General features: G+C 42.1%; 2 protein-coding genes across 2 annotated transcripts; one reads left to right on the top strand and one right to left on the bottom strand.

Annotated features, from left to right (window-relative positions):
- Positions 1-1,162: 1,162 nt before the first annotated feature.
- On the bottom strand, positions 1,163-4,423 carry LOC118431583 (translation initiation factor IF-2-like). The gene is made up of 4 exons (XM_035842824.1): positions 4,412-4,423; positions 3,392-3,929; positions 2,011-2,062; positions 1,163-1,337 (listed from the first exon to the last, which is right to left on the bottom strand). The coding sequence occupies exons 1-4, from the start codon at positions 4,421-4,423 to the stop codon at positions 1,163-1,165; spliced, it is 777 nt and encodes a 258-aa protein (XP_035698717.1).
- Positions 4,424-16,840: 12,417 nt separating this feature from the next.
- Positions 16,841-19,018, top strand: LOC118431339 (gastrula zinc finger protein XlCGF8.2DB-like). Its single transcript, XM_035842459.1, has 2 exons — positions 16,841-17,007; positions 17,866-19,018. The coding sequence occupies exon 2, from the start codon at positions 17,870-17,872 to the stop codon at positions 18,944-18,946; it is 1,077 nt and encodes a 358-aa protein (XP_035698352.1). The 5' UTR covers positions 16,841-17,007; positions 17,866-17,869; the 3' UTR covers positions 18,947-19,018.
- The last annotated feature ends 1,367 nt before the right edge of the window (positions 19,019-20,385 follow it).

The raw sequence follows: 20,385 nt of genomic DNA, 5'->3' as shown, positions 1-20,385 counted from the left end.
TAGGATGGTTGCAGAAGACATTCTGTTGTCACATGTTAAAAGGACAGTCAAATATTCCAAGCACCATTTGTGTTGGAATTGCCCCGTCACACAGCTTGATTAATTGCCCAAAAAAGTTAGCCGAATTTAGTACAGTTCTGTGAAAACGTAGTGTGCTGGACAGGTCTTCGGGGGAAATAGTGACGGCTATCTGACTGGTCCCAGGGCCAGACCAGGCCTGGTCCGATCAGACCGGGCCCAGTCCAACCGGGCCAGGCCCGGCCTAACCAAGGAGGTTGCCCCCCTTGGTTGGCCCACATCCAGCCAGATAAACTGCCAAAATTACCCCCAAAGACCTGCCCAGGACTACATTCTCACAGAACCATACATTTAATTTAAAACTTAAGAAATGTAAAAATCTAAAACATGTTGTGAATTTACAAAATTTACAATGTACAAATGAATTTACAAATTTACAATATATACAAATTCAGAAAATTACAAATTTACAGTATATACAGTATAATACAGTATATACAGATTGCACAAATTTGGAAATTTACAAATATACAAAATACAAATTTGGAAATTTACAAATTTACACTTTACAATATACAAATTTGGAAATATACAAATTTACAATATACAAATTTGGAAATTACAAATGTACATTTGGAAATATATAAATTTACAATATACAAATTTGGAAATATGCAAATTTACAATTATAGTACAAATTTGGGAAAATACAAATTTACAATATACAAAGTTTGAAAGATACAAATTTATAATACACAAATTTGGAAATACAAATTTACAATATACAAATTTGGAAATATACAAATGTATAATATACAAATTTGGAAATATGCAAATTTATATACAAATTTGGAAATGGAAATTTACAATATACAAATTTGGAACTTACAGATTTACAATATACAAGTTTAGGAACTTACAGATTTACAATATACAAGTTTAGATATTTACAATATACAAATGTACAAATTTGAATACTTACAAATGTACAAATTTGGAAATTTACAATAACACAAAAACAAAATTTAAAAAATCACAAAATATAAAATTTGAAAATTCACAACTTTTAAAAGATTTGGAATTTAAAATTTCCCTCCCAAAACCATAATTTAGTTGTTTTTTTTTCTGCTGTGTGACGGGCGTGTTACCTCGTCAGAAGTCTTGCCAGGAGTCTCAGCCAGACAGGAGAGGGAGGTCCCACAGGAAGGCCGCCGCTGTGCCAGCACCGCGCATCACCCATCACCTTCACGCATCCCCTTGGGCATGCCCTTGGGCCACCCTCCGTCGCCGAAAGTTGCCATCGTAGTACAGCATGCCAGCTGTGATAACAGTAAACGTAAACAATTGAGTCAACTGCAGGCACTCAATCGATCTAACACATTGAATCTAGATGGCTATAGTAGGCTAGGGTAGAGTGTGTTAGGGTGGTGTAGGGTAAGTTAGGGTCACAGGGGTAGGGTAGGGTAGGGTGCGGTAGGGTGGGGTAGGGTGCGGTAGGGTGGGGTAGGGTGGGGTTGGCTGGTCTGGGGTAGCTTAGAGTGCGGTGGGGTAGGGTGGGGTGTGGTAGATAGGGTAAGGTAGGGTCATGGGTGTATTGTGGAGTGGGGTAGGGTAGGGTTAGGTTGGGGTGGGGCAGGGTGGGGTGGGGTAGGGTGGGGTCAAGGGTGTATGGTGGGGTAGGGTATGGTTGAGTGGGTTGGAGAAGGGTGGGGTAGGGTCACAGGGGTGGGGTGGGGAAGAGTGGTGTAGGGTGGGGTAGGGTGGGATGCGGGTGTAGGGTGGGATGAGGTGGGGTACAGGGAAAGGTAGGGCAGGAAAGAACAGAGCACAGCAGGGCAGTTTAAGAACTCAATCACAACCAAACTCCAAATAGTCAACAAAAGAAAGAAAAGCAAAAAGTAAATTAAAGCAAAAGTGAAAGTGAAATGAGGGTGAAAGTGAAATGAGGGTGAAAGTGAAAGGGAACTTAAAGTGAACATTATGAGAACTTACGGTATGGCGCTGGTGGCCGCCGATTCTGCCTTGGCGAGCAGCGTCGCATAGGCTATGGTACAAGAAGAACGCACAATCAGTTACTGAGGCATACGAAATAAAAATGTTGTGTGTCCTGTTTCCCGACCTACCCTAGAAAAAATCTGCCGACCCTAGAAAAACCTGTTGACCCTAGAAAAACCTGCTGACCCTTAAGCCTTTTTTTGGGTGGGCAGTGCAGGCACATAGTTTCAGGTCAGAATTTGTATTCAGCCTGCTTCCTATAGAAGTAAAAAAAAATGCAAGCAATAAAAGATAAATGGACAAAATTTATATGTCCACAGATTTATAGCCATTACCGGTATGCAAAAAAATTCAAGTTTTACATTGAAAATATAACTGCCTTCAAGCATGTCATGTCTAAAGAAAATGAAAACAAAAAGGTAAACGCTACCTATCAAACTTAATTCTTTTCAGGACTCACAGGAGACAAAACATGTTTCTCCTAAGGCCTTAAAAACTATCTACACTCATGCAGCTTTAAGTTTTTTTCTGTCCAAAAATTGCTTGGCCATGTTGTAGGTTTTAGTTGTTAGATAGCAGCAAGGAACATTGAACACTAAATATACATGACGTTGTATAATATAAAAGTTGGTAAAATTCAAACGTCTCCATGCTGAGGGCCAAATCTAATAAAGAAAATAAACATTTTTTACCCTTGTTAAAAAAACAAATGTTACAGAAAAGGCCCTGATGCTGGCTATAACGCAACATAGGGGCCAAAATAACATCATAGCGGATACACATCACAGCGTAGGTGATACAAATTACAGTGTAGAGCCCCCCCCCCATGCCAAACTGTCCTGGTGAGAACCAACACGTCGGTAGAACGTACTGCGCCTGCGCGAACACTAGTTATTTTTTTAACACTGCATTGAAATCCCGCTTGTTGCACAGTATATTTTAGAGACATGGTTTCATGTAAAACGGAGTTTTACCCTTATATTATATAATGCACACACTTTCTTAAATGCGGACCTTTAGTAAACCGGGAGATTAGCATGTCTATACTTTTCGCACAGGCGCAGTACGTTCCGGTGACGTGCTGTGAGAACCTTGTATAATAATATATAGCAAAGGCCACACCAATTTGATTCATAGGTTCACAGATTTTCAAAAAATAAAAATATGCTTAAACTGGAAAAACATATGACAACGAAGGTGTATGCCTAGGGGTACTTATGGAGTAGACATGGTTGAAATGAAATATTCTACCATGCTGCTAGCTACGTTTTCACTTTAAAAAATCCGTGAAACAACAAATTAAATTGGTGTGACCAAAGTGTACAATAATTATAATATATAGCAAAGGTAATAGACTGCAGTGTACTCACCCCTCCACCTTGCACCGCCTCTGGGCCCGGCGGCTGGCCCAGCAGCAGCTGCTGCTCGGGCCGTTCGCCGGGCCCCGGGTCCACAGCCATGGCTACAGCCGCACCCGCGTCCCCACCCGCCTGATGTCGCTGTTCCACGGGCGGGGCAAGTGCAGCACCCGGGCCCGCACCCGCGTCGCGTTGCCGCTCCGCGGGCGGTACCACGGGTGCCTCCGCGGCCGGGCCAGGCGCCACCTCCGGCTGGTCTTGCCTCGGGCCAGCGCCTGGCGGATGGTCAATGGCCGCGGGCTGCGCCACGGGTGCTCCCACGGCCGGGCCAGGTGCCAGCCCAGGGCCAGCACCCGGCGGATCTTGAATGGCCGCGGGCGGCGCCACGACCGTGCCAGGGGCCACCTCCGGCCGGCCTGCCGCAGCTTCGGGCGGTGCCCTCGGCCGCGGGACCGGCCTCGGGTCAGCGCCCCGGCGATGGTGGTTGGCCGCAGCACCGGCTGTAGCCTCGGAGGGGACTGGCCCTCGTCTGTCCTGCTGTACCTGGACACCAGCCCCCTGCAGAGGGAAGAAGAGAACAGAACACAGAACTTGTCAGTAACAAGAACAGAACTTGTCAGTAACAAGAACAGAACTTGTCAGTAACAAGAACAGAACTTGTCAGTAACAAGAACAGAACTTGTCAGTAATTTTACAAGAACAGAACTTAAAAAGAACAGAACTTGTCAATAACAAGAACAGAACTTGTCAGTAACAAGAACAGAACTTGTCAGTAACAAGAACAGAACTTGTCAGTAATTTTACAAGAACAGAACTTAAAAAGAACAGAACTTGTCAATAACAAGAACAGAACTTGAAAAGAACAGAACTTGTCAGTTAGTCATCAGCATCTCATAATGTTTTCACTACTTTTAGGTTGCTTGGCTTCATTGATACCAATTATACATAAAAGGCCAAAGAAGAACAGGGTTTGTCAATAAAATGGTTCTTCTGAAGTGGGGCTTTTTGTCTTCCTGGATGCTTCAACAAAGAAGTCAAACCCAACCTTTCATATAGCAAACACTAGTAACTATTCAAGTCTGTTTTTACAATTATATCAACAATCACTGTTTATATGTTACAGTATATGTCCCTTTCTGTCTACCATTTAAACTTTAAGGGGCTGGTCGTTCTAAAGTGTTGTTTCCGGTCGTCAAGGGGTAGGTTTTAAAAAATTTCCTAGGCACTCCCCGGCTAAAAAAAATTTTCCTTGGCCCTCCCCTGGGCTCAAAATTTTTTTCCTAGGCCCTCCCCTGGACTCAAAAATCAAAAGTGTATTAACTTTTGTAAGAATAAAAGTTCCCAACATAGGAAGTCTTTTGTATTTACCTCCTTCCGGATGAAAGGAGGCCCGCCTTCTAAGAAAGGGTAACGAGCTCTCTCTCTCATTCGCTCCCGGCGGGCCTCCTCTCTCCGAGCATCTCTTTCTAGCACGGCTTGATGTTGTTGTATTAGCCTCTCATGCGCTTCTCTCTGTCTCTCTTCTTCTTCTCTCTGTCGCCGTTCTTCTTCTGCTTCAACCTGAAGCACAGAAACAGATTATCTTAGACTTAGCATCTATTTATCATTAAAAGAACAGGATTAACACTTGACAATCATGAAGCCTTTTGCACCCTCTCGGGCACAATAATTACATCCCTTGCATACCTGGGATCTAAAAGAGTATGAATGTAGACTGAAGGTGTCAGAGGGGGAGTTACTCCCACAGTAAGTCCACCCCATTTTGCCATGTCTGAGAGCTGTTTGTGTAAGTTTGGTGGACTTTTATCCAGGGTAAGGCCTTTACACCAATTTAGGCAGTAAGTCCATCTTCATCAGTCCTCTCTGAGTAAATTAGTCCATTTTCAGATCACTGGACTAACTGTGGGTGAAAAGAGGACTATGGTATGGTCCATGGTAAGTCGACGTTTATTAGTCCAACGTTCGCAAGGGATATAGCGGGGGCTGTAGCTCTATCACTTTCCTCAAGATTCAGGGCTGAGGTTGGCCCTAGCCTGGGTCCATCTAGATGTAGTTGAAATGCTCCACCTATGTTTGCTTCTGCTATCCGTCTAGAGACCTGCACGTTCAAACCTTTTGGTGCTAACGTCAGTTAATGAGCGAATCCAGGAATAGGTTCTAGAGCGCTCGTTCGATGACAACAGGCCCTCCAGCAGGCGGACGGAGGGCTTGTTTGGTGTTGGAACGCCTGTTCGAACAAGCACTTGAACCCATTCCATAATTCACTCATGTGAAGGGACCAATCAGTGCCTAAAGTACCTAAAATGTCTATGGGACATAGCTCTAAGTCTGTTGCAGTTATCTATGAGTAAGTTAAACCTGATTTTGTACAATCTTTATGTTTATGCTACTTTAGTAATTTGTATGATTATGTTATTGAAGTTAATTTGGTTTTGTTGTACTTAATGTATGGCTTATGTTCGGGGCTCTCTCAGGGCTTTGAAAAACGACGTCAGGCGATGTGCTCTAATCCTGGTTAAATAAAGAATAAACAAACAAACAAGTTTACAGATTTGTGTTGCAGTTAGATTTGAGCACTGGCCAGGGCACGAACGAAGAACTAAAAAAAGAGACACTTACGTGATTCTTCCACTGCCGCTCTAGATTTTCCAGCGCATCTATAAAAGCATCCATGTCTTCGTCGAGGTGTTCCTGCGGACGCTGGTTCTTGGCTACAAAATTTGTAAAATAATTCTGTAAGAAATGGAGAAAGTCTTGTTAGCCTTTAAGCAAAAAATGCATGAATTGTAAACAAATTGACTGAAATAAGGATGCCCTATCCTAGTGCTAATGGAGCATCACTATCAAGAGTCCTGGGTCAAATCTAGGCACCAGGCTCAGGACTGGTTCTAGCTTTGCTATGTAAAAGGATGCCTAACTCGAACCATAGATTGATAGAATGATGCAATTATGGTCTTTCAATGAACCAAGCCTCATGTAAGAGGGTCTGCATGCTCTTTTCCTTAAGGGTAGGCAGCACATTTTATTTCCTGTAATTCGTAGGGAAAACCATCTTATCTACGTAATTCGTAGCGAGGCGACCAAATTTAACGTAATTGCCTTCCTTGATTTAGCGTAATACGTAGGAGGTTCTTCTGAATTCAGCGTAAATCGTTGTTGGGACCCCCCATGCAGACCCTCTAGTAAGGATCACGGCAAGGCCATCTCCATATAGGACTGACAGTGTCTTGAGGAACTGAGGAGGTTAACTCCTGGGAGGAAATATCAAATCCCTTAAGAAAGCAAGATTTCATCTAGCTGAACTTACCCGCATAGATAAAACCACTTCCGCCAACAATGGGTCCCGACCGCGTAAGTAGTCAGCTGCAGGCAAACAACATGATATAACATACTATTAGCTTTACAGTCCAATGGTTAATATGTACACTAGTGAACTAAACAGACATAACAAGTCACTTAGATACTTACGATCTAGGTGGTCGGGACCCATGTTGTGATGTAACACTCTCCTTGCTCTCCCCTGTCTCTTCTTATCATCATACGCCAAAAGCCCCATCGACAAACACGCGTCCAACCCCAGAATAGGAACTTGGGGGCCGCTGGTCTTGATGCAGAACTCCAGGTGAAAGGTCAAGGGCCCACGAACGATCGACACCCGCCCTGTCCGCTCCGTCAAGACCATCTCCCCGGACGCCAGATCGATGGCCTGCACGTGTTCGTTGGTCGCATTCCTCCCAAACTTCTGCAAGGTGTTAAAGAAGGATAATGAATGAGTTGGATTATACCATCTCAAAACCCATACAGGAGAAAAAAACTACATTTGTGATGAGTGTGGGTACTGGATGGCTCTCAAGTTCACCTTAGCTCAACATATCAACCGGTGCAATGACCGAGTGGGTAGAGTGTTCGCCTCGCATTCGGTAGGTCGTGAGTTCGATCCCCGGCCGAGTCATACCAAAGACTTTAAAAATGGTACATGCTGCTTTCTCTGCTTAGCACTCTGCAATAATGAGAAAGAGTATGGAACACACATCACTACCAGCGGACCAGCCCCCTGCTGTAGTGACTTGCACAAGTGAGAGATGGGCGACACCCCTAAGCATCTGCACAGATGTACGGGCATCTTTAACTTTAACAACATATGAGAACCCACACGGGGAAAACCCTACAGGTGGGACCAGTGTGACTATTCTGCAGCAACGAAATCATCCCTTAACAGGCATCTGAGCAAACACACAGGTGAGAAACCCTAGTGAACACTCGTTCCCAAACTCCTGCAAGTAGGGAATGAAGGAAGAATTGAGTGTCATGAATGAGTCAGGTCAGCACGTACGGGATGGAAGGCAGATTCTCATCAAACGTACGTAAGTTGCAAAAATAAACTAGTGAAAGGCATTTTTCTGTTGTTAGTAAACATCATGTTACTAGAACCGGCCAGGGAGAATGGAATCTCACTTTGGGACAGTTTGAATGTCCCCTTTGGGGACACTTTTCTAGTCTCTACCAGACTCCGGATTGCTGGAAAAATCGTAGAAATGGAACAAATAGAAGAGTAAGCCGGCCAGAGGAATATAACCGGCCAAGGAACAGCACGCGATCCACGGATATCCGGAGTCTGGTAGAGACTACACTTTTCAGACAATAGTAGAAAAAGTTTCTTTCCAGGCCTGAACCTAGAGACAGCTCAGCTACAAACAGTTGTGTTTCCTGTTTCATTAATAAAAAAACCCTGCTGACCCTAGCCTTTTTTTGGGTGGATAGTGGAGTCGCGTTGTTTCCAGGTAGGATTTTATCCAGCCTGCTTCTAATTCAAGTAAAAAATGCTTGTTCCATCGAATGAAGGATACATGTAATGTTAGCCACTGATTTGCAACATGGTGCACAACATTTAAGTGTGACATTGAAAATCAAATCTTAAACATGCTTACCCTGAAGCCCTCCATACTGATGATGTTCTTTGGTGACCCGGTGTCCAGCACGAAGGTCAGCCGCTCAAACGGGCGACGATACCTGGCGATCAGAACGTCCGCACACAGATGACCCTGATGTTCATTCCTCCATCTGTAAACCCTGCTGACTGTGGAAAGGAAGAGACAGAAACATGGCGATCAGAACGTCCGCACACAGATGATCCTGATGTTCGTTCTCCCCTCTGTAAACCCTGCTGACTACATAGAAAGGAAGAGACAGAAACATGGCGATCAGAACGTCTGCACACAGATGATCCTGATGTTCCTCCCTCTGTAAACCCTGCTGACTGTAGAAAGGAACACGCAGATAAGGCTTAGGTACCAATTCAGGGATCGAAATACAAGTACTTTATTCTGCATACCGGCACAGGTGCAGGTAACACTTAAAATTACCTGCACCAGACAAGACGATGAGAACGTCGGCACACAGATAACCCTGATGTTCGTTCCTCCCTCTGTAAACCCTGCTTAACAGGGCGTACAATGTACACCTGTATGCCCACCTGGCTAAAAGCCTGCTCACAAATGTAGGTCCCGATTGGTGGAAAAAGGTGTAACAGTGATGTTCATTAGCACCACCAAACGGACCATGGCAAATGGTGCCAATATGTCTGCTTCTACTCGCCTCTTACATATATATTGGTTCCCATGCCGACCCTGTGAGTAACAGGTTAGAAGATGTGCCACACAGGGATATGGAACTCGAAGATTTGAAGACAAATCTTAAAAAGGAAAAGGGTGTACAGTGAGGTTCAAGCACCACCAAACCGACCATGCCTCTGAGGAAGATGTCAAAGAGACATTGAAATGTAGGCAAGACAATTACATAATGGTTGGGTAAAAGAATTTCCTTAGGCCACACCAATTTAATTTCTTGGTTCACGGATTCGCTTGCTCCTATTTTTTGGGAAAAAAAATAAAAATAAAAATTACCACTCAGCAAATTTTCACCATTAATGAAACCATTCACCAGCTTTCTGGTGTAGCAAATTGGCCTTTATATTATAAGCTCCTTAAAGTGTGGGTACAGGTGCTGTTACTGTACAATAATAGTGTTTTTGTACTTTTTTCAAGCTGAAAACTTTTTTTCTTTATGTTTTGTATTAGCCATTACCTTTACCCCAACCATTTTACAATTTTTATTTTTATTTTGCCCTCTCGCTCCATATCTTTTATGAAAAAATCCGTGAACCAAGAAATTAAATTGGTGTGGCCTTATTTCTAATACATCCTATCAAACTTAAGAAATTATTTTCGAAAAAAAAAAAAAAGATACCCACCAGTAGCTTCCCTCTGGCGCATGTTGAAGTCTGTTCTCTCCATTAATATTCTCTCCTCTCCATCCTCCATCTTTGATTCTGTAAAATATTGTCAACATTGTTCAGTAACATGACAAATCAACACAAACAAACCCTTGCAGGATTGGTGGTAGACGAATTTGTATGTTGATATGATGTAGATAATTGACTTGTGTTGTGGATATTTTCTTTGTTAATTACACCCATTTGGTTATTTTATTTATGGTTTCAACGATTGATGTTTTGTTACTTATGTTATAGCCTTTGACCTCTGACCCCTCCTCATTACTTCTGTTTACTGAGTTTATGTTACATTTTTGTAATCAGTTCACTTCAGTTTTTCTTATGTCATACAGTATACATGTACTTTTGTTGACTTTATGTTATTTGATGGTTTTTAATTTGTAATGTTGATGGACGACTCCAGGAAGAATAGAGTTATGATAATAATTGTAACTCTAATTGGAGATCGAAATAAACAAACAAACATGACAATACATCATCATCAGTCCCTTAGCTTGTAAATTAGCCATGGGCAGGGTTGGACAAGTCCACTAGCCCTATTGTCCAGGGCAAGTGAAAGTGTCACCTAATATGTACACCACTTGCCCGATCGAGCAAGTAAGATTTTTTCCATTGAGTGAGATTTTGATATACTTGTTACTTTTTACAGTCATGACATCAAGCAATGGTCAATTTAGACAAATAGAGGCAATATTAAGAATTCCATTGCTGGAAGTGAAAATGCATATAAAAGGGACATTTGAATTTTGGGCGAGTGACAAATTGGTACGGGCAAGAAAGTTTTTAATAAGTGCTTGCCCGATAGGACCAGTGAATTTTAGAAAACTTGTCCAACCCTGCATGGGGCCAGCACAACTATCGTCATGATCAGTGCTGGGCTATCAGTACAGCGTACCGGTACAAAACCGTTTTTTCTTATTGGACCAGTCCAGAAAGACCGGACCTGAAAAAAAATAGGTGGACCGGATGTTGGACTGATTAGAAAATTAACAGATTATTTTATCAGGCATTCACACGTTTTGGCGCTTGCAGGTGGAAGAAAATAACAAGAGTGCAGTTGAGTAGAGTTCATAGTAATTAATGTACCATATTTTACAGCCAATCGCACAAGTGCAGATAGTGTTGTAGGATTTTAAAACGCCACTGTAAGTCTAATACTCCACAAAACAGATTTCTTTGTAGTAAAATGGACCATTGGTACGAGTCATACTGAATCAGATCCAGGTTCAGGTCTGGACCTGTACCTGATCCTCTGGATCTGAACTGGACCTGAATTTTCTGTACCGGTACCCACCCCTAGTCATGAATGCTGAATCAATGGGCACTGATGTTCCCCTATCTCCTCTCCATGGCTAGCCTGGGTACCATCTGAGTACTAGTAGAAATTTGCTCCTATGTTCTCTTCTGCTACCCGTCTGGGGAACTGTATATTCAAACCGTTTGGTGCTAACGTTAGTTAATGATTGAATGAAGGAATGGGTTCTGGAGCGCTTGTTTGAGGACAACAGGCCCTTCTTTTCTATTAGTAGTATTACATATATGGAAAAATCTTCCATTGATATATGTGCAACATTTACTTGACACAAGTGCATCCATGTTAAATTACTGTAGATGTATTTAAGTTTGCGGGGATTTAATTTCGCGGTGGTGGGAAAAAGGACTTTTCGCGGTTGTTTTTTAATCGTTGCTGGCCCGCTATAGCTAATGCAACGTTAAGCGTATAATCGCTATATTGTTCGCGTTATTGGTCGACTCTTCTCTCCTAGGAGCATGACAAACCACTGCGGAACCCCCAGTGAGTACATTGTGAACACTATGGGTGGGTACCGGTACACAAAATTCAGGTCCAGGTCCGATTCAGGTCCAGAGGATCAGGTCCGGACCTGAACCTGGACCTGATTCAGTATGTGAAAACATGTGAATGGATAATCAAAACAATGGTCCATTTTGCCACAAATAAATCTATTCGACTCCAATTAGCGTTTTAAAATCCTACAAGGCTAACTGCCCCTGTACGATAATATGTTAATATGTGAATTCCTGATCATATCATCGTTCATTTTCCAATAGGTCCAACATCCGGTCCACCAAATTTTTTCAGGTCCGGTTCTTCCGGACCGGTCCAATAAGAAAAAACAGAAGGATACTTCACAGTAAGTTTGGGACCTATCACGAAATACCGTGTAAGACTATCGGACGGCAACTTTTCCGCCCTCTCAACCCAATGATCATAGTTTTTAGCCACAATTCAGAATCCGAGACGCAACAAATCTAACCGGAGTGCCCTAAAGTCTAGCCTAAATGGTGATATACTTATCTTAGCATTGCTGTGGGCAAAACCTGTCCGAAAACCACCCAACAAACTCCCAAACGCTACATCCTGAAGTTCGCGAGACATTCAGGTCAAAGGTTAAAGTTGAAGGCTGTTGACCTTTACCCACAATACATCACGACTGCACATGCGCACTTGTAGGTATGAAATGTCCGCGCTCTTCAAAACGGCACGTTTTACTGTCGTGTAGAGTCGTTACGTGGTAAGTCACTGCGGTAAAATGTAGCGACTTAACAATTGTTTTCTCACGAACGTTTCCTCAAAGAAGCAATTTAGGTTCAGATCTTTTTTTTTTATTATTATTAAAAAGCGGGACTTATTACCATGCGGCATAATCAAATAGTTAAATAGTTACATGTATCTCTTCCATGCTTTCTATACCAATGTTCGCCACTAGGGCTGGGTATTGGTACATTGTACCGGTACAAAACCGGTTTTTCTTCTTGGACCGGTCCAGAAAAACCGGACCTGAAAAAAGTAGGTGGACCGGATGTTGGACCTTTTAGAAAATTAACAGATTATTTGATCAGGCATTCATACGTTTTGGAGCTTGCAGGTGGAAGAAAATAACAAGAGCGAAGCAGATTATAGTTTACAGTCATTTCTACCAAGTTTTTTCAGTCAATCGTACAGGTGCAGTTAGCGTTGTAGGATCTTAAAACGCCAGTGTGAGTCTAATACTCCACCAAACTGATTTCTTTGTAGTAAAATGGACCATTGGTATGATTCAGACTGAATCAGGTCCAGGTTCAGGTCCGGACCGGGACCTGATCTTCTGGACCTGAACCGGACCTGGACCTGAAGTTTCTGTACCGGTACCCACCCCTATTCGCCACTTTTTCAACGGTCGTTGCCTTGCGAGGACGTCATTTGGAAGATGAGTTTCTCATTGTTGTTTGACTTGTTCCTACATCACTGTAATGTTTGTTACATCATACTATTAGCGATTGTTGGCGATTGGAACGACTAACTAGCCGATCGACACAATTTTCAATATCGCCGCCATATCACTGATCGGTCGGTAGAGTATCATTCCATGAGGGTCTGCATGCTCTTTTCCGTAAGGCGTAGGCAGGCCTTTTTAATTCCCGTAATTCGTAGGGTAAGCTATTTTATTTCACGTAATTCGTAGTGAGGATGGAAAATTTACCGTAAAGCGTAGCCAGTGTATTTCACGTAAGGCGTAATCTAGCCTAAAAATTTCACGTAAAGCGTAATTAAGCCTAAAAATTACCCGTAAATCGTAGCTGGCCTCCCAAATTTCGTAAGTCGAAACGCAGTCTACCAGAAAATTTAGTCCTTCAAAACACAGGAAATTGCGTTTCAGAGGATCAAGATTTCAAAATTTCGCCGGACCTCACTTGCGACTCCTTTCACCTTCGGTCATCGACATGGTAAAATTATGGTATATACCCTCAAAAATCTTCTTTTTTTTTGCAAATAGAAATGTCATTGAAGTTAGCTTAGTCTGCCAGCAAAATTTGCCTATCAGAATGCAGGAAAAATCATTTTAGAGGGTCAAGATTTCAAAATTTCCATGGTCCTCCTTGTGCCGCCTCGCGCCTTTGGAACTCGAAATTCTGAAAATATGTTGGGGATGTGTGTCAACCTCAAAGATCTGTTTTGCTAATAGAAATTTTCCCATCAAAATGCACAAAATATCGTTTTATAGAGGGTCAAGATTTCAAAATTTAGCCGGATCTCCTTTGCCACTCTATTCACCTTCGGTCATCGACTTCGTAAAAAATATGTATCATGGCTGGGGGATGTGACGTGTCAACCTCAAACACATTTTTTACTGATAGAAATGTAATTTCACTTAGTTTTCTATAATAGCCAAAAAAACTGGCGTTTCAGGGGGGCAGGATTTCAAAATTTTCCCGGACTTTCCTTCGGCGCTCGACGTGGCAAAAATAAGTTGGCTGGCGTCACCCTCATAAGCTTACGCTGAACCCCTGGGACTCTTTAATTAGAAATGCCATTTAACTTAGCTTTGTTTGCCAGCGAAAATTTCCCTTCAAAATGCAGGGAATAGTGTTTCAGAGAGTCAAAATTTCAATCTTTCTTGCGGAGCACGACCCCGCCTCTGTCGAGTGTTGCCAGCCTTCCAGAATTTAGCGTAAACCGTTGTCAGCCTGTCTGAATTTAGCGTAAAACGTTGCCTGCCTTCGTGAATTTAACGTAAAGCGTTGTCGACCGTCCCGAATTTAGCGTAAAGCGTTGTCAGGACCCCCCATGCAGACCCTCTTCCATAGTTTTGGGGGCTGACAAGAAGCAAACCCGTAAATAAAGCAATGGTTCAAATACAAATATGCGACAGTATCTTGATAAATTGTTTGTTTGTTTGTGCCTTTATTTAAACTCGAAAGTGCTCCGATAGGCCATCGGGCCGATTTTCGTGGAGGTCGAGCAAATAGTAAAAAAAAAGCCATCAATTCGTGTCCATAAGTCTAGATCCTAACCCCTTATATAAAAACGGAGCCCGAAAAATCACGAGGCGAACAGCTGAACGTGCTAATAAACTCAAGTGACGGAATGTGCTGATATGCATAAAAAGGTGACGGCCATTTTGTAAGGTGACATCCGTTTACGAGACGGAATTCGACACTGGCCGCTGAAGACGATCGAAATATCAAAATCCCCGTAATAGAACACAGTATTATCGACAGAGCATGAACAAGATAAGGATTTAACAACGAATAACTGAATGTCAAAGCCGGTGTGGTACACCGAAGAGCTGTTATACCGGCTTATAACCGATCGAAGCACAATGTCGGAAAGAAACTTTAGCGCGCAATTTTTTATCGAACTAATGTATTTGTATAAAAATCATCGACACAGCGTGAACAAAATAACCATCTAACAACGAAGAAATAATGTGAAAGCCGGTGTGTTACACCAAAGAGCGGTTATATCGGCTTATACGGATATACGAACACCATGCTGGGGAGAAATCTACGCCATTTTCGGTTATCAGTTAGTACATATAGCCGGCATAACCACAGCGTGAACAAAATTATCCTTGAACAACGACATGATAACGTTTAGCAGGTTTGTTACAAAGAAGAGTGGTCATACCGACTCATGATGCTGACAAAGATTAAAAGTTGCGTGAAGAAATGCGCCATTGTATCTATCAAATTGAATGTCTATTTCACCAATCTACTGATATATTGAGGCCGGATTTTCAGATATCCATCTTATCAAACTTCGGGTAAAATTCGCTGCTAAAGAATTTATGAGCAGTATTTTCGTAGAAAATATCCTCTGTGCAACACGTTAACATCTAGAGAGATCCTAAATCATAACCTACCTTCGTCGCTCCTTGGTCAAACTGACGACGTGTACAGTGCTATTGCGCAAGCGTGAGGTTCGTTAGAGCTTTATGGGAAATTCCTTACGAGTTTTGTCTAGATCCTTTAAAGATACAGGAGACAAGTGTCCTATCTAATCTTCAATGGGATACAAAAATGTTCCAATGAAAACGCCAAGAAAAGTCTACGATACAAGCAAAGTTATTTATATATTTTGTAAGACTCTTTCAGATTATAAGATTATAATCCACTGATCCCACAGGTGTTGAATGGATGGAACAACAGGTGGTTGAATCAAAGAACAGAGGTAAAGATACCTACATGGCCTTGTGGGTATTTCATAAGGCCACAGCAAGTAAATTTTATGGATGACATTAGCGCGCGCATTAATTTTCGCCTGATTTCAGAAGAAAAAACAAGATTTTTTTCTTCTGCAGGAATAATCAACATGGCGATAAAGTACCAAAATGAGCAAATATATTGTGTTGTAGCCTAATAATTGTACTTGTAGAAGTGACACTTGTGAGGTACCAAAAACTGTAGTTGTAGAAATGAAACTTATTGGATAGTTGTAAAAGTGACACCAATATGGAAGCCACGAGTGTGGTTTGTTGGTGATGCCAATCTACCACACAAGTGTCACTTTTACCACACCAGTACATGTCTTAAATACAGGACTGAATGCCTTGTTGGCTCTGGTACCATGTTTTGTCCCTTAAATTCTTTTTTGCAACAGTCATCACAACTTTATGGTGCCAATTTTTGAAAATGTAGCCATCTTGTTTTGTTTTTTACCCATCTTTTTTTCTGCAGAGGATGTCATCCATAAAATTTACTTGCTGTGGCCTAAATGGCGAAACAGACAATCCACACGACCAACTACAAAAACACGGAGACCGGCAACGAAAAAAAGTCACCAGACTCACGGCAAATCCAAGGGAAAACAGTTAGTGAGGAGTATATAAGAGGGAAAAAACGTATTGTTATTACATAGCAGTTGAGAACGGCCCACAATTGATACCGACCCCAAAACTCTAATGGCAGCTGTGTGGGGTTACGGTGGAAAGCAATCCTAATACAGTAGATTGTGTCAGATTTTTTCTATTTGAGCACCAGACATTTTGTGAAAGCTGTTGTCTCTATAAATATTATCTCTGTGGTGCATTTCCGTGCATTGCTTAGACGAGAGTCAGCTGGTAAAAACTGCGCCTGTGTTTTTGACATCCCTCACCCTCTTGTAGTTTGTTGTAAACTGTCCGTCTTGAATATTTTGTATGTATTGTTTTATTCGTCACGTTGGTAGGAGTGCATTTGAGGGAGGACGGCGGAAAAGTGAACTGTTCTAAGTAGCTTGACAATTTTTTTTTCTTTCTTCTTCTCTTTTATGCGTTTTGAAAAGTTGGGCACCTAGTATACTTTCTGTGTTAAAGTTGTCATAGACGTTATTGGCATTATTTATAACTGACAAAGAATAATTATTTAGATGTCCAGCCAAAGGTTTTTTTTCACTTGACGTCATTTGGAAACGCCTTGTTCTGACGAGGAACATTTGCATATGGTTCATTTTAGCACCTGAACCTAAGGCGAATGCTGGGTTCTTCGACGCCATTTTGTAGTTTGACTTGTTCGATTATTTTTTCGCAGCATATTCGCATTTGGCATTTCATCCCAACAGGCTTACTAGTACTACAACACCAGGTAACTTACGTTACATTACGCCCTAAGGCGGGTTCTTATAGCGTTGTTGAGTGTAGTTTGTGTTTTATCGAGAGTCTTGTTGAGTGCCGTTTTCCTTTCATAGCTTTGACTTATTCTCGGGTTGGGCATGCAAGTTTTAGCTCCGACAAGTCATTGGTCATTACATCTGCCAAACTAGCAGTTACTCCAGCAACTGGATATGATTCTGGAAACACCCAAACGTTTCACGTGGCATCCTCTATCCATATTCTTGGTCGACCGGTCCGTGACACTATAAGGATCTATAAGATCTTGTTAAACAGTAGGTTTTACCATAACTATGAATTGATATGCGAAAATAAAGTTTAGATAGTCCAATACAAGCTTTTCATTGACGTCATACTAGTTATGATTTGAGTCCTCCGACGGCCATGTTAAAAGACGTACACTGTAATCCAAGATGGCGGAGATGACGTCAAATGAAAAGCCTGTATAGGAAACAAAAGTAAGACAAGATCAATGCAAACGATCACTTTAAGTAAGATCCTATTGCTTGACCACGGGAGATAATGTTATCTCGCAGGGGTGGGAGTACCTGGCCGTAATTTGACTTGGAAAAGTATGACCGTATACGTAGTTATTTGCTAACACTTGTGTGACTTGGAACGTCTGACCGCTTCCAAAATAATCACGTTGCTTGAGCAACGGCCATTCGGCATATCTTATTACAACTGGATGTCTAACCTCCATCCGACGAACGTATCATAGATTCTTGTCTGTAGATTACTCACAATGTAATGGAAGCAAGCCAGATACTTAAGAATTCCTTACCAACTAAATATTAATCTTTGTTCCGTTTGTTTGCTTTTCACATTGTAGGGAGATGGAACGCCCTCGAACTCACACTGGGGAGAAACCCTACATCTGTGACGAGTGTGGGTACAGGACAGCTCGCAAGTCCAACTTAGCTCAACACATGAGAACCCACACAGGGGAAAGACCTTACAGGTGTGACCAGTGTGACTATTCTGCAGCACAGAAATCCAATTTGGACCAACATCTAACAAAACACACGGGAGAAAAACCCTACATGTGTGGGGTGTGTGGGTACAGGGCAACTCAAAAGTCTTCCTTAACTGTACACATGAGAACCCACACAGGAGATAAACCCTACAAATGTGACCAGTGTGACTATTCTGCAGCAACGAAAACCGCTCTGGACTATCATCTAGCCAAACACACTGGAGAGAAACCCTACATGTGTGGGGAGTGTGGGTACAGGACAGCTCGCAAGACCGACTTAGTGCAACATATGAGAACTCATACAGGTGAAAAACCCTACATCTGTGATGAGTGTGGGTACAGGACAACTCGCAAGACCACCTTAGCAAATCATATAAGAACTCATACAGGTGAAAAACCCTACAAGTGTGACCAGTGTGACTATTCTGCAGCACAGAAAGCCGTTTTTGATTGCCATCTCACAAAGCACAAAGGTGAAAAACCCTTCATGTGTGATAAGTGTGGGTACAGGTCAGCTCACAAGTCCGCTTTATCCCAACATATGAAAACCCACTCAGGTGAGAAACCCTACAAATGTGACCAGTGTGACTATTCTGCAGCAGAAAAGTACTCTTTGGACTACCATCTAAGTAAACACACTGGTGATAAACCCTACATGTGTGGGGAGTGTGGGAACAGGACAGCTTCTAAGCCTATCGTATCCCGACATATGAAAACTCACATCAAACCCTACATGTGTGAGGAGTGTGGGTACAGGGCAGCTCGCAAGTTCACCATATCCCAACATATGACAACTCACAAAGGAGAGAAACCCTATATGTGTGGGGAGTGCGGTTACAGGACAGTTTGTAAGTCTATTAAACTTATCCCGACATATGAAAACTCACACATGAGACAAACCCTACATGTGTGGGGAGTGTGGATACAGGACAGCTAAAAAGTCTTCCTTATCCCAACATATGAAAACTCACACAGGAGATAAACCCTACATGTGTGGGGAGTGCGGTTACAGGACAGCTCAAAAGTCTTCCTTATCCCAACATATGAAAACTCACACAGGAGATAAACCCTACATGTGTGGGGAGTGTGGATACAGGACAGCAAAAAAGTCCACCTTATCAGAACATATGACAACCCATACAGGAGAGAAACCCTACATGTGTGGGGAGTGTGGTCACAGGACAGTTTCTAAGTCTAACTTATCCCGACATATGAAAACTCACACAGGAGATAAACCCTACATGTGTGGCGAGTGTGGTCACAGGACAGTTTCTAAGTCTAACTTATCCCGACATATGAAAACTCATACAGGAGAAAAACCTTACATGTGTGGGGAGTGTGGGTTCAGGACAGCTCACAAGTCCAGCTTAGCTCAACATATGAGAACCCACACAGGGGAAAAACCCTACAAATGTGACCAGTGTGACTATTCTGCAGCAAAGAAAGCCGTTCTGGACTATCATCTAGCCAAACACACCAAACCCTACATGTGTGGGGATTGTGGGTACAGGACAGTTCAAAAGTCTGGCTTAATCAAACACATGAGAACCCACACAGGGGGAAAACCCTACATGTGTGGGGAGTGCGGTTACAGGACAGCTCAAAAGTCTTCCTTATCCCAACATATGAAAACCCAAACAAGAGAAAAACCCTACATCTGTGATGAGTGTGGGTACAGGACAGCTCGCAAGCCCGACTTATCCATACACATGAGAACCCACACAGGTGAAAAACCTTACAAATGTAACCAGTGTGACTATTCTGTAGCGACAAAATCCGCTTTGGACAGCCATATTACAAAACACGCTCGTGATAGCTACGTGTGTGACGAGTGTGGGTACCGGACAGTTCGCAAGTGCAACTTATATCAACATCTGAGAACTCACACTGAAGGTAAACCCAACAAGTGTGACCAGTGTGACTATTCTGCAGCAACTAAATCCTCTCTAGACGAGTATATATATCACTGTACATACATTTAGATCCAAATAGAGATACTTAATACAACACAATACAATGGTGAGAACATAGTTCAACTCTAGGATAAGATGGAAAATAAGCCGTAGCTTGTTTCTTAAATTTGAACTTTAAAACATTACATTTATTGCAAATAACACTCCTACATTGGCACATTACAAGTGGAACTTTTAAAGTTCTTTAAAAGCTATTTCAAACATTTATACTAAGTAGTATCTGTAACAGCATACTACACACAATATTGCAGACAAAACAGCTTACAGCAACAAAGTATGATGTAATAATCATAACAAAATGTTCTGTTGGAAGCACATTCAACTTATACTGAGTTTTTAGAACTGCATTATTTTTTATAAACTTTCTATGTAATTTTTTTGGGCCAGAAAGGTAGTCTCCAAG

This window comes from Branchiostoma floridae, chromosome 15 (assembly GCF_000003815.2).
Source record: "Branchiostoma floridae strain S238N-H82 chromosome 15, Bfl_VNyyK, whole genome shotgun sequence".
In the NCBI taxonomy this organism is placed as follows: Eukaryota; Metazoa; Chordata; class Leptocardii; order Amphioxiformes; family Branchiostomatidae; genus Branchiostoma; species Branchiostoma floridae.
This window is presented reverse-complemented; position numbering and strand designations above follow the sequence as displayed.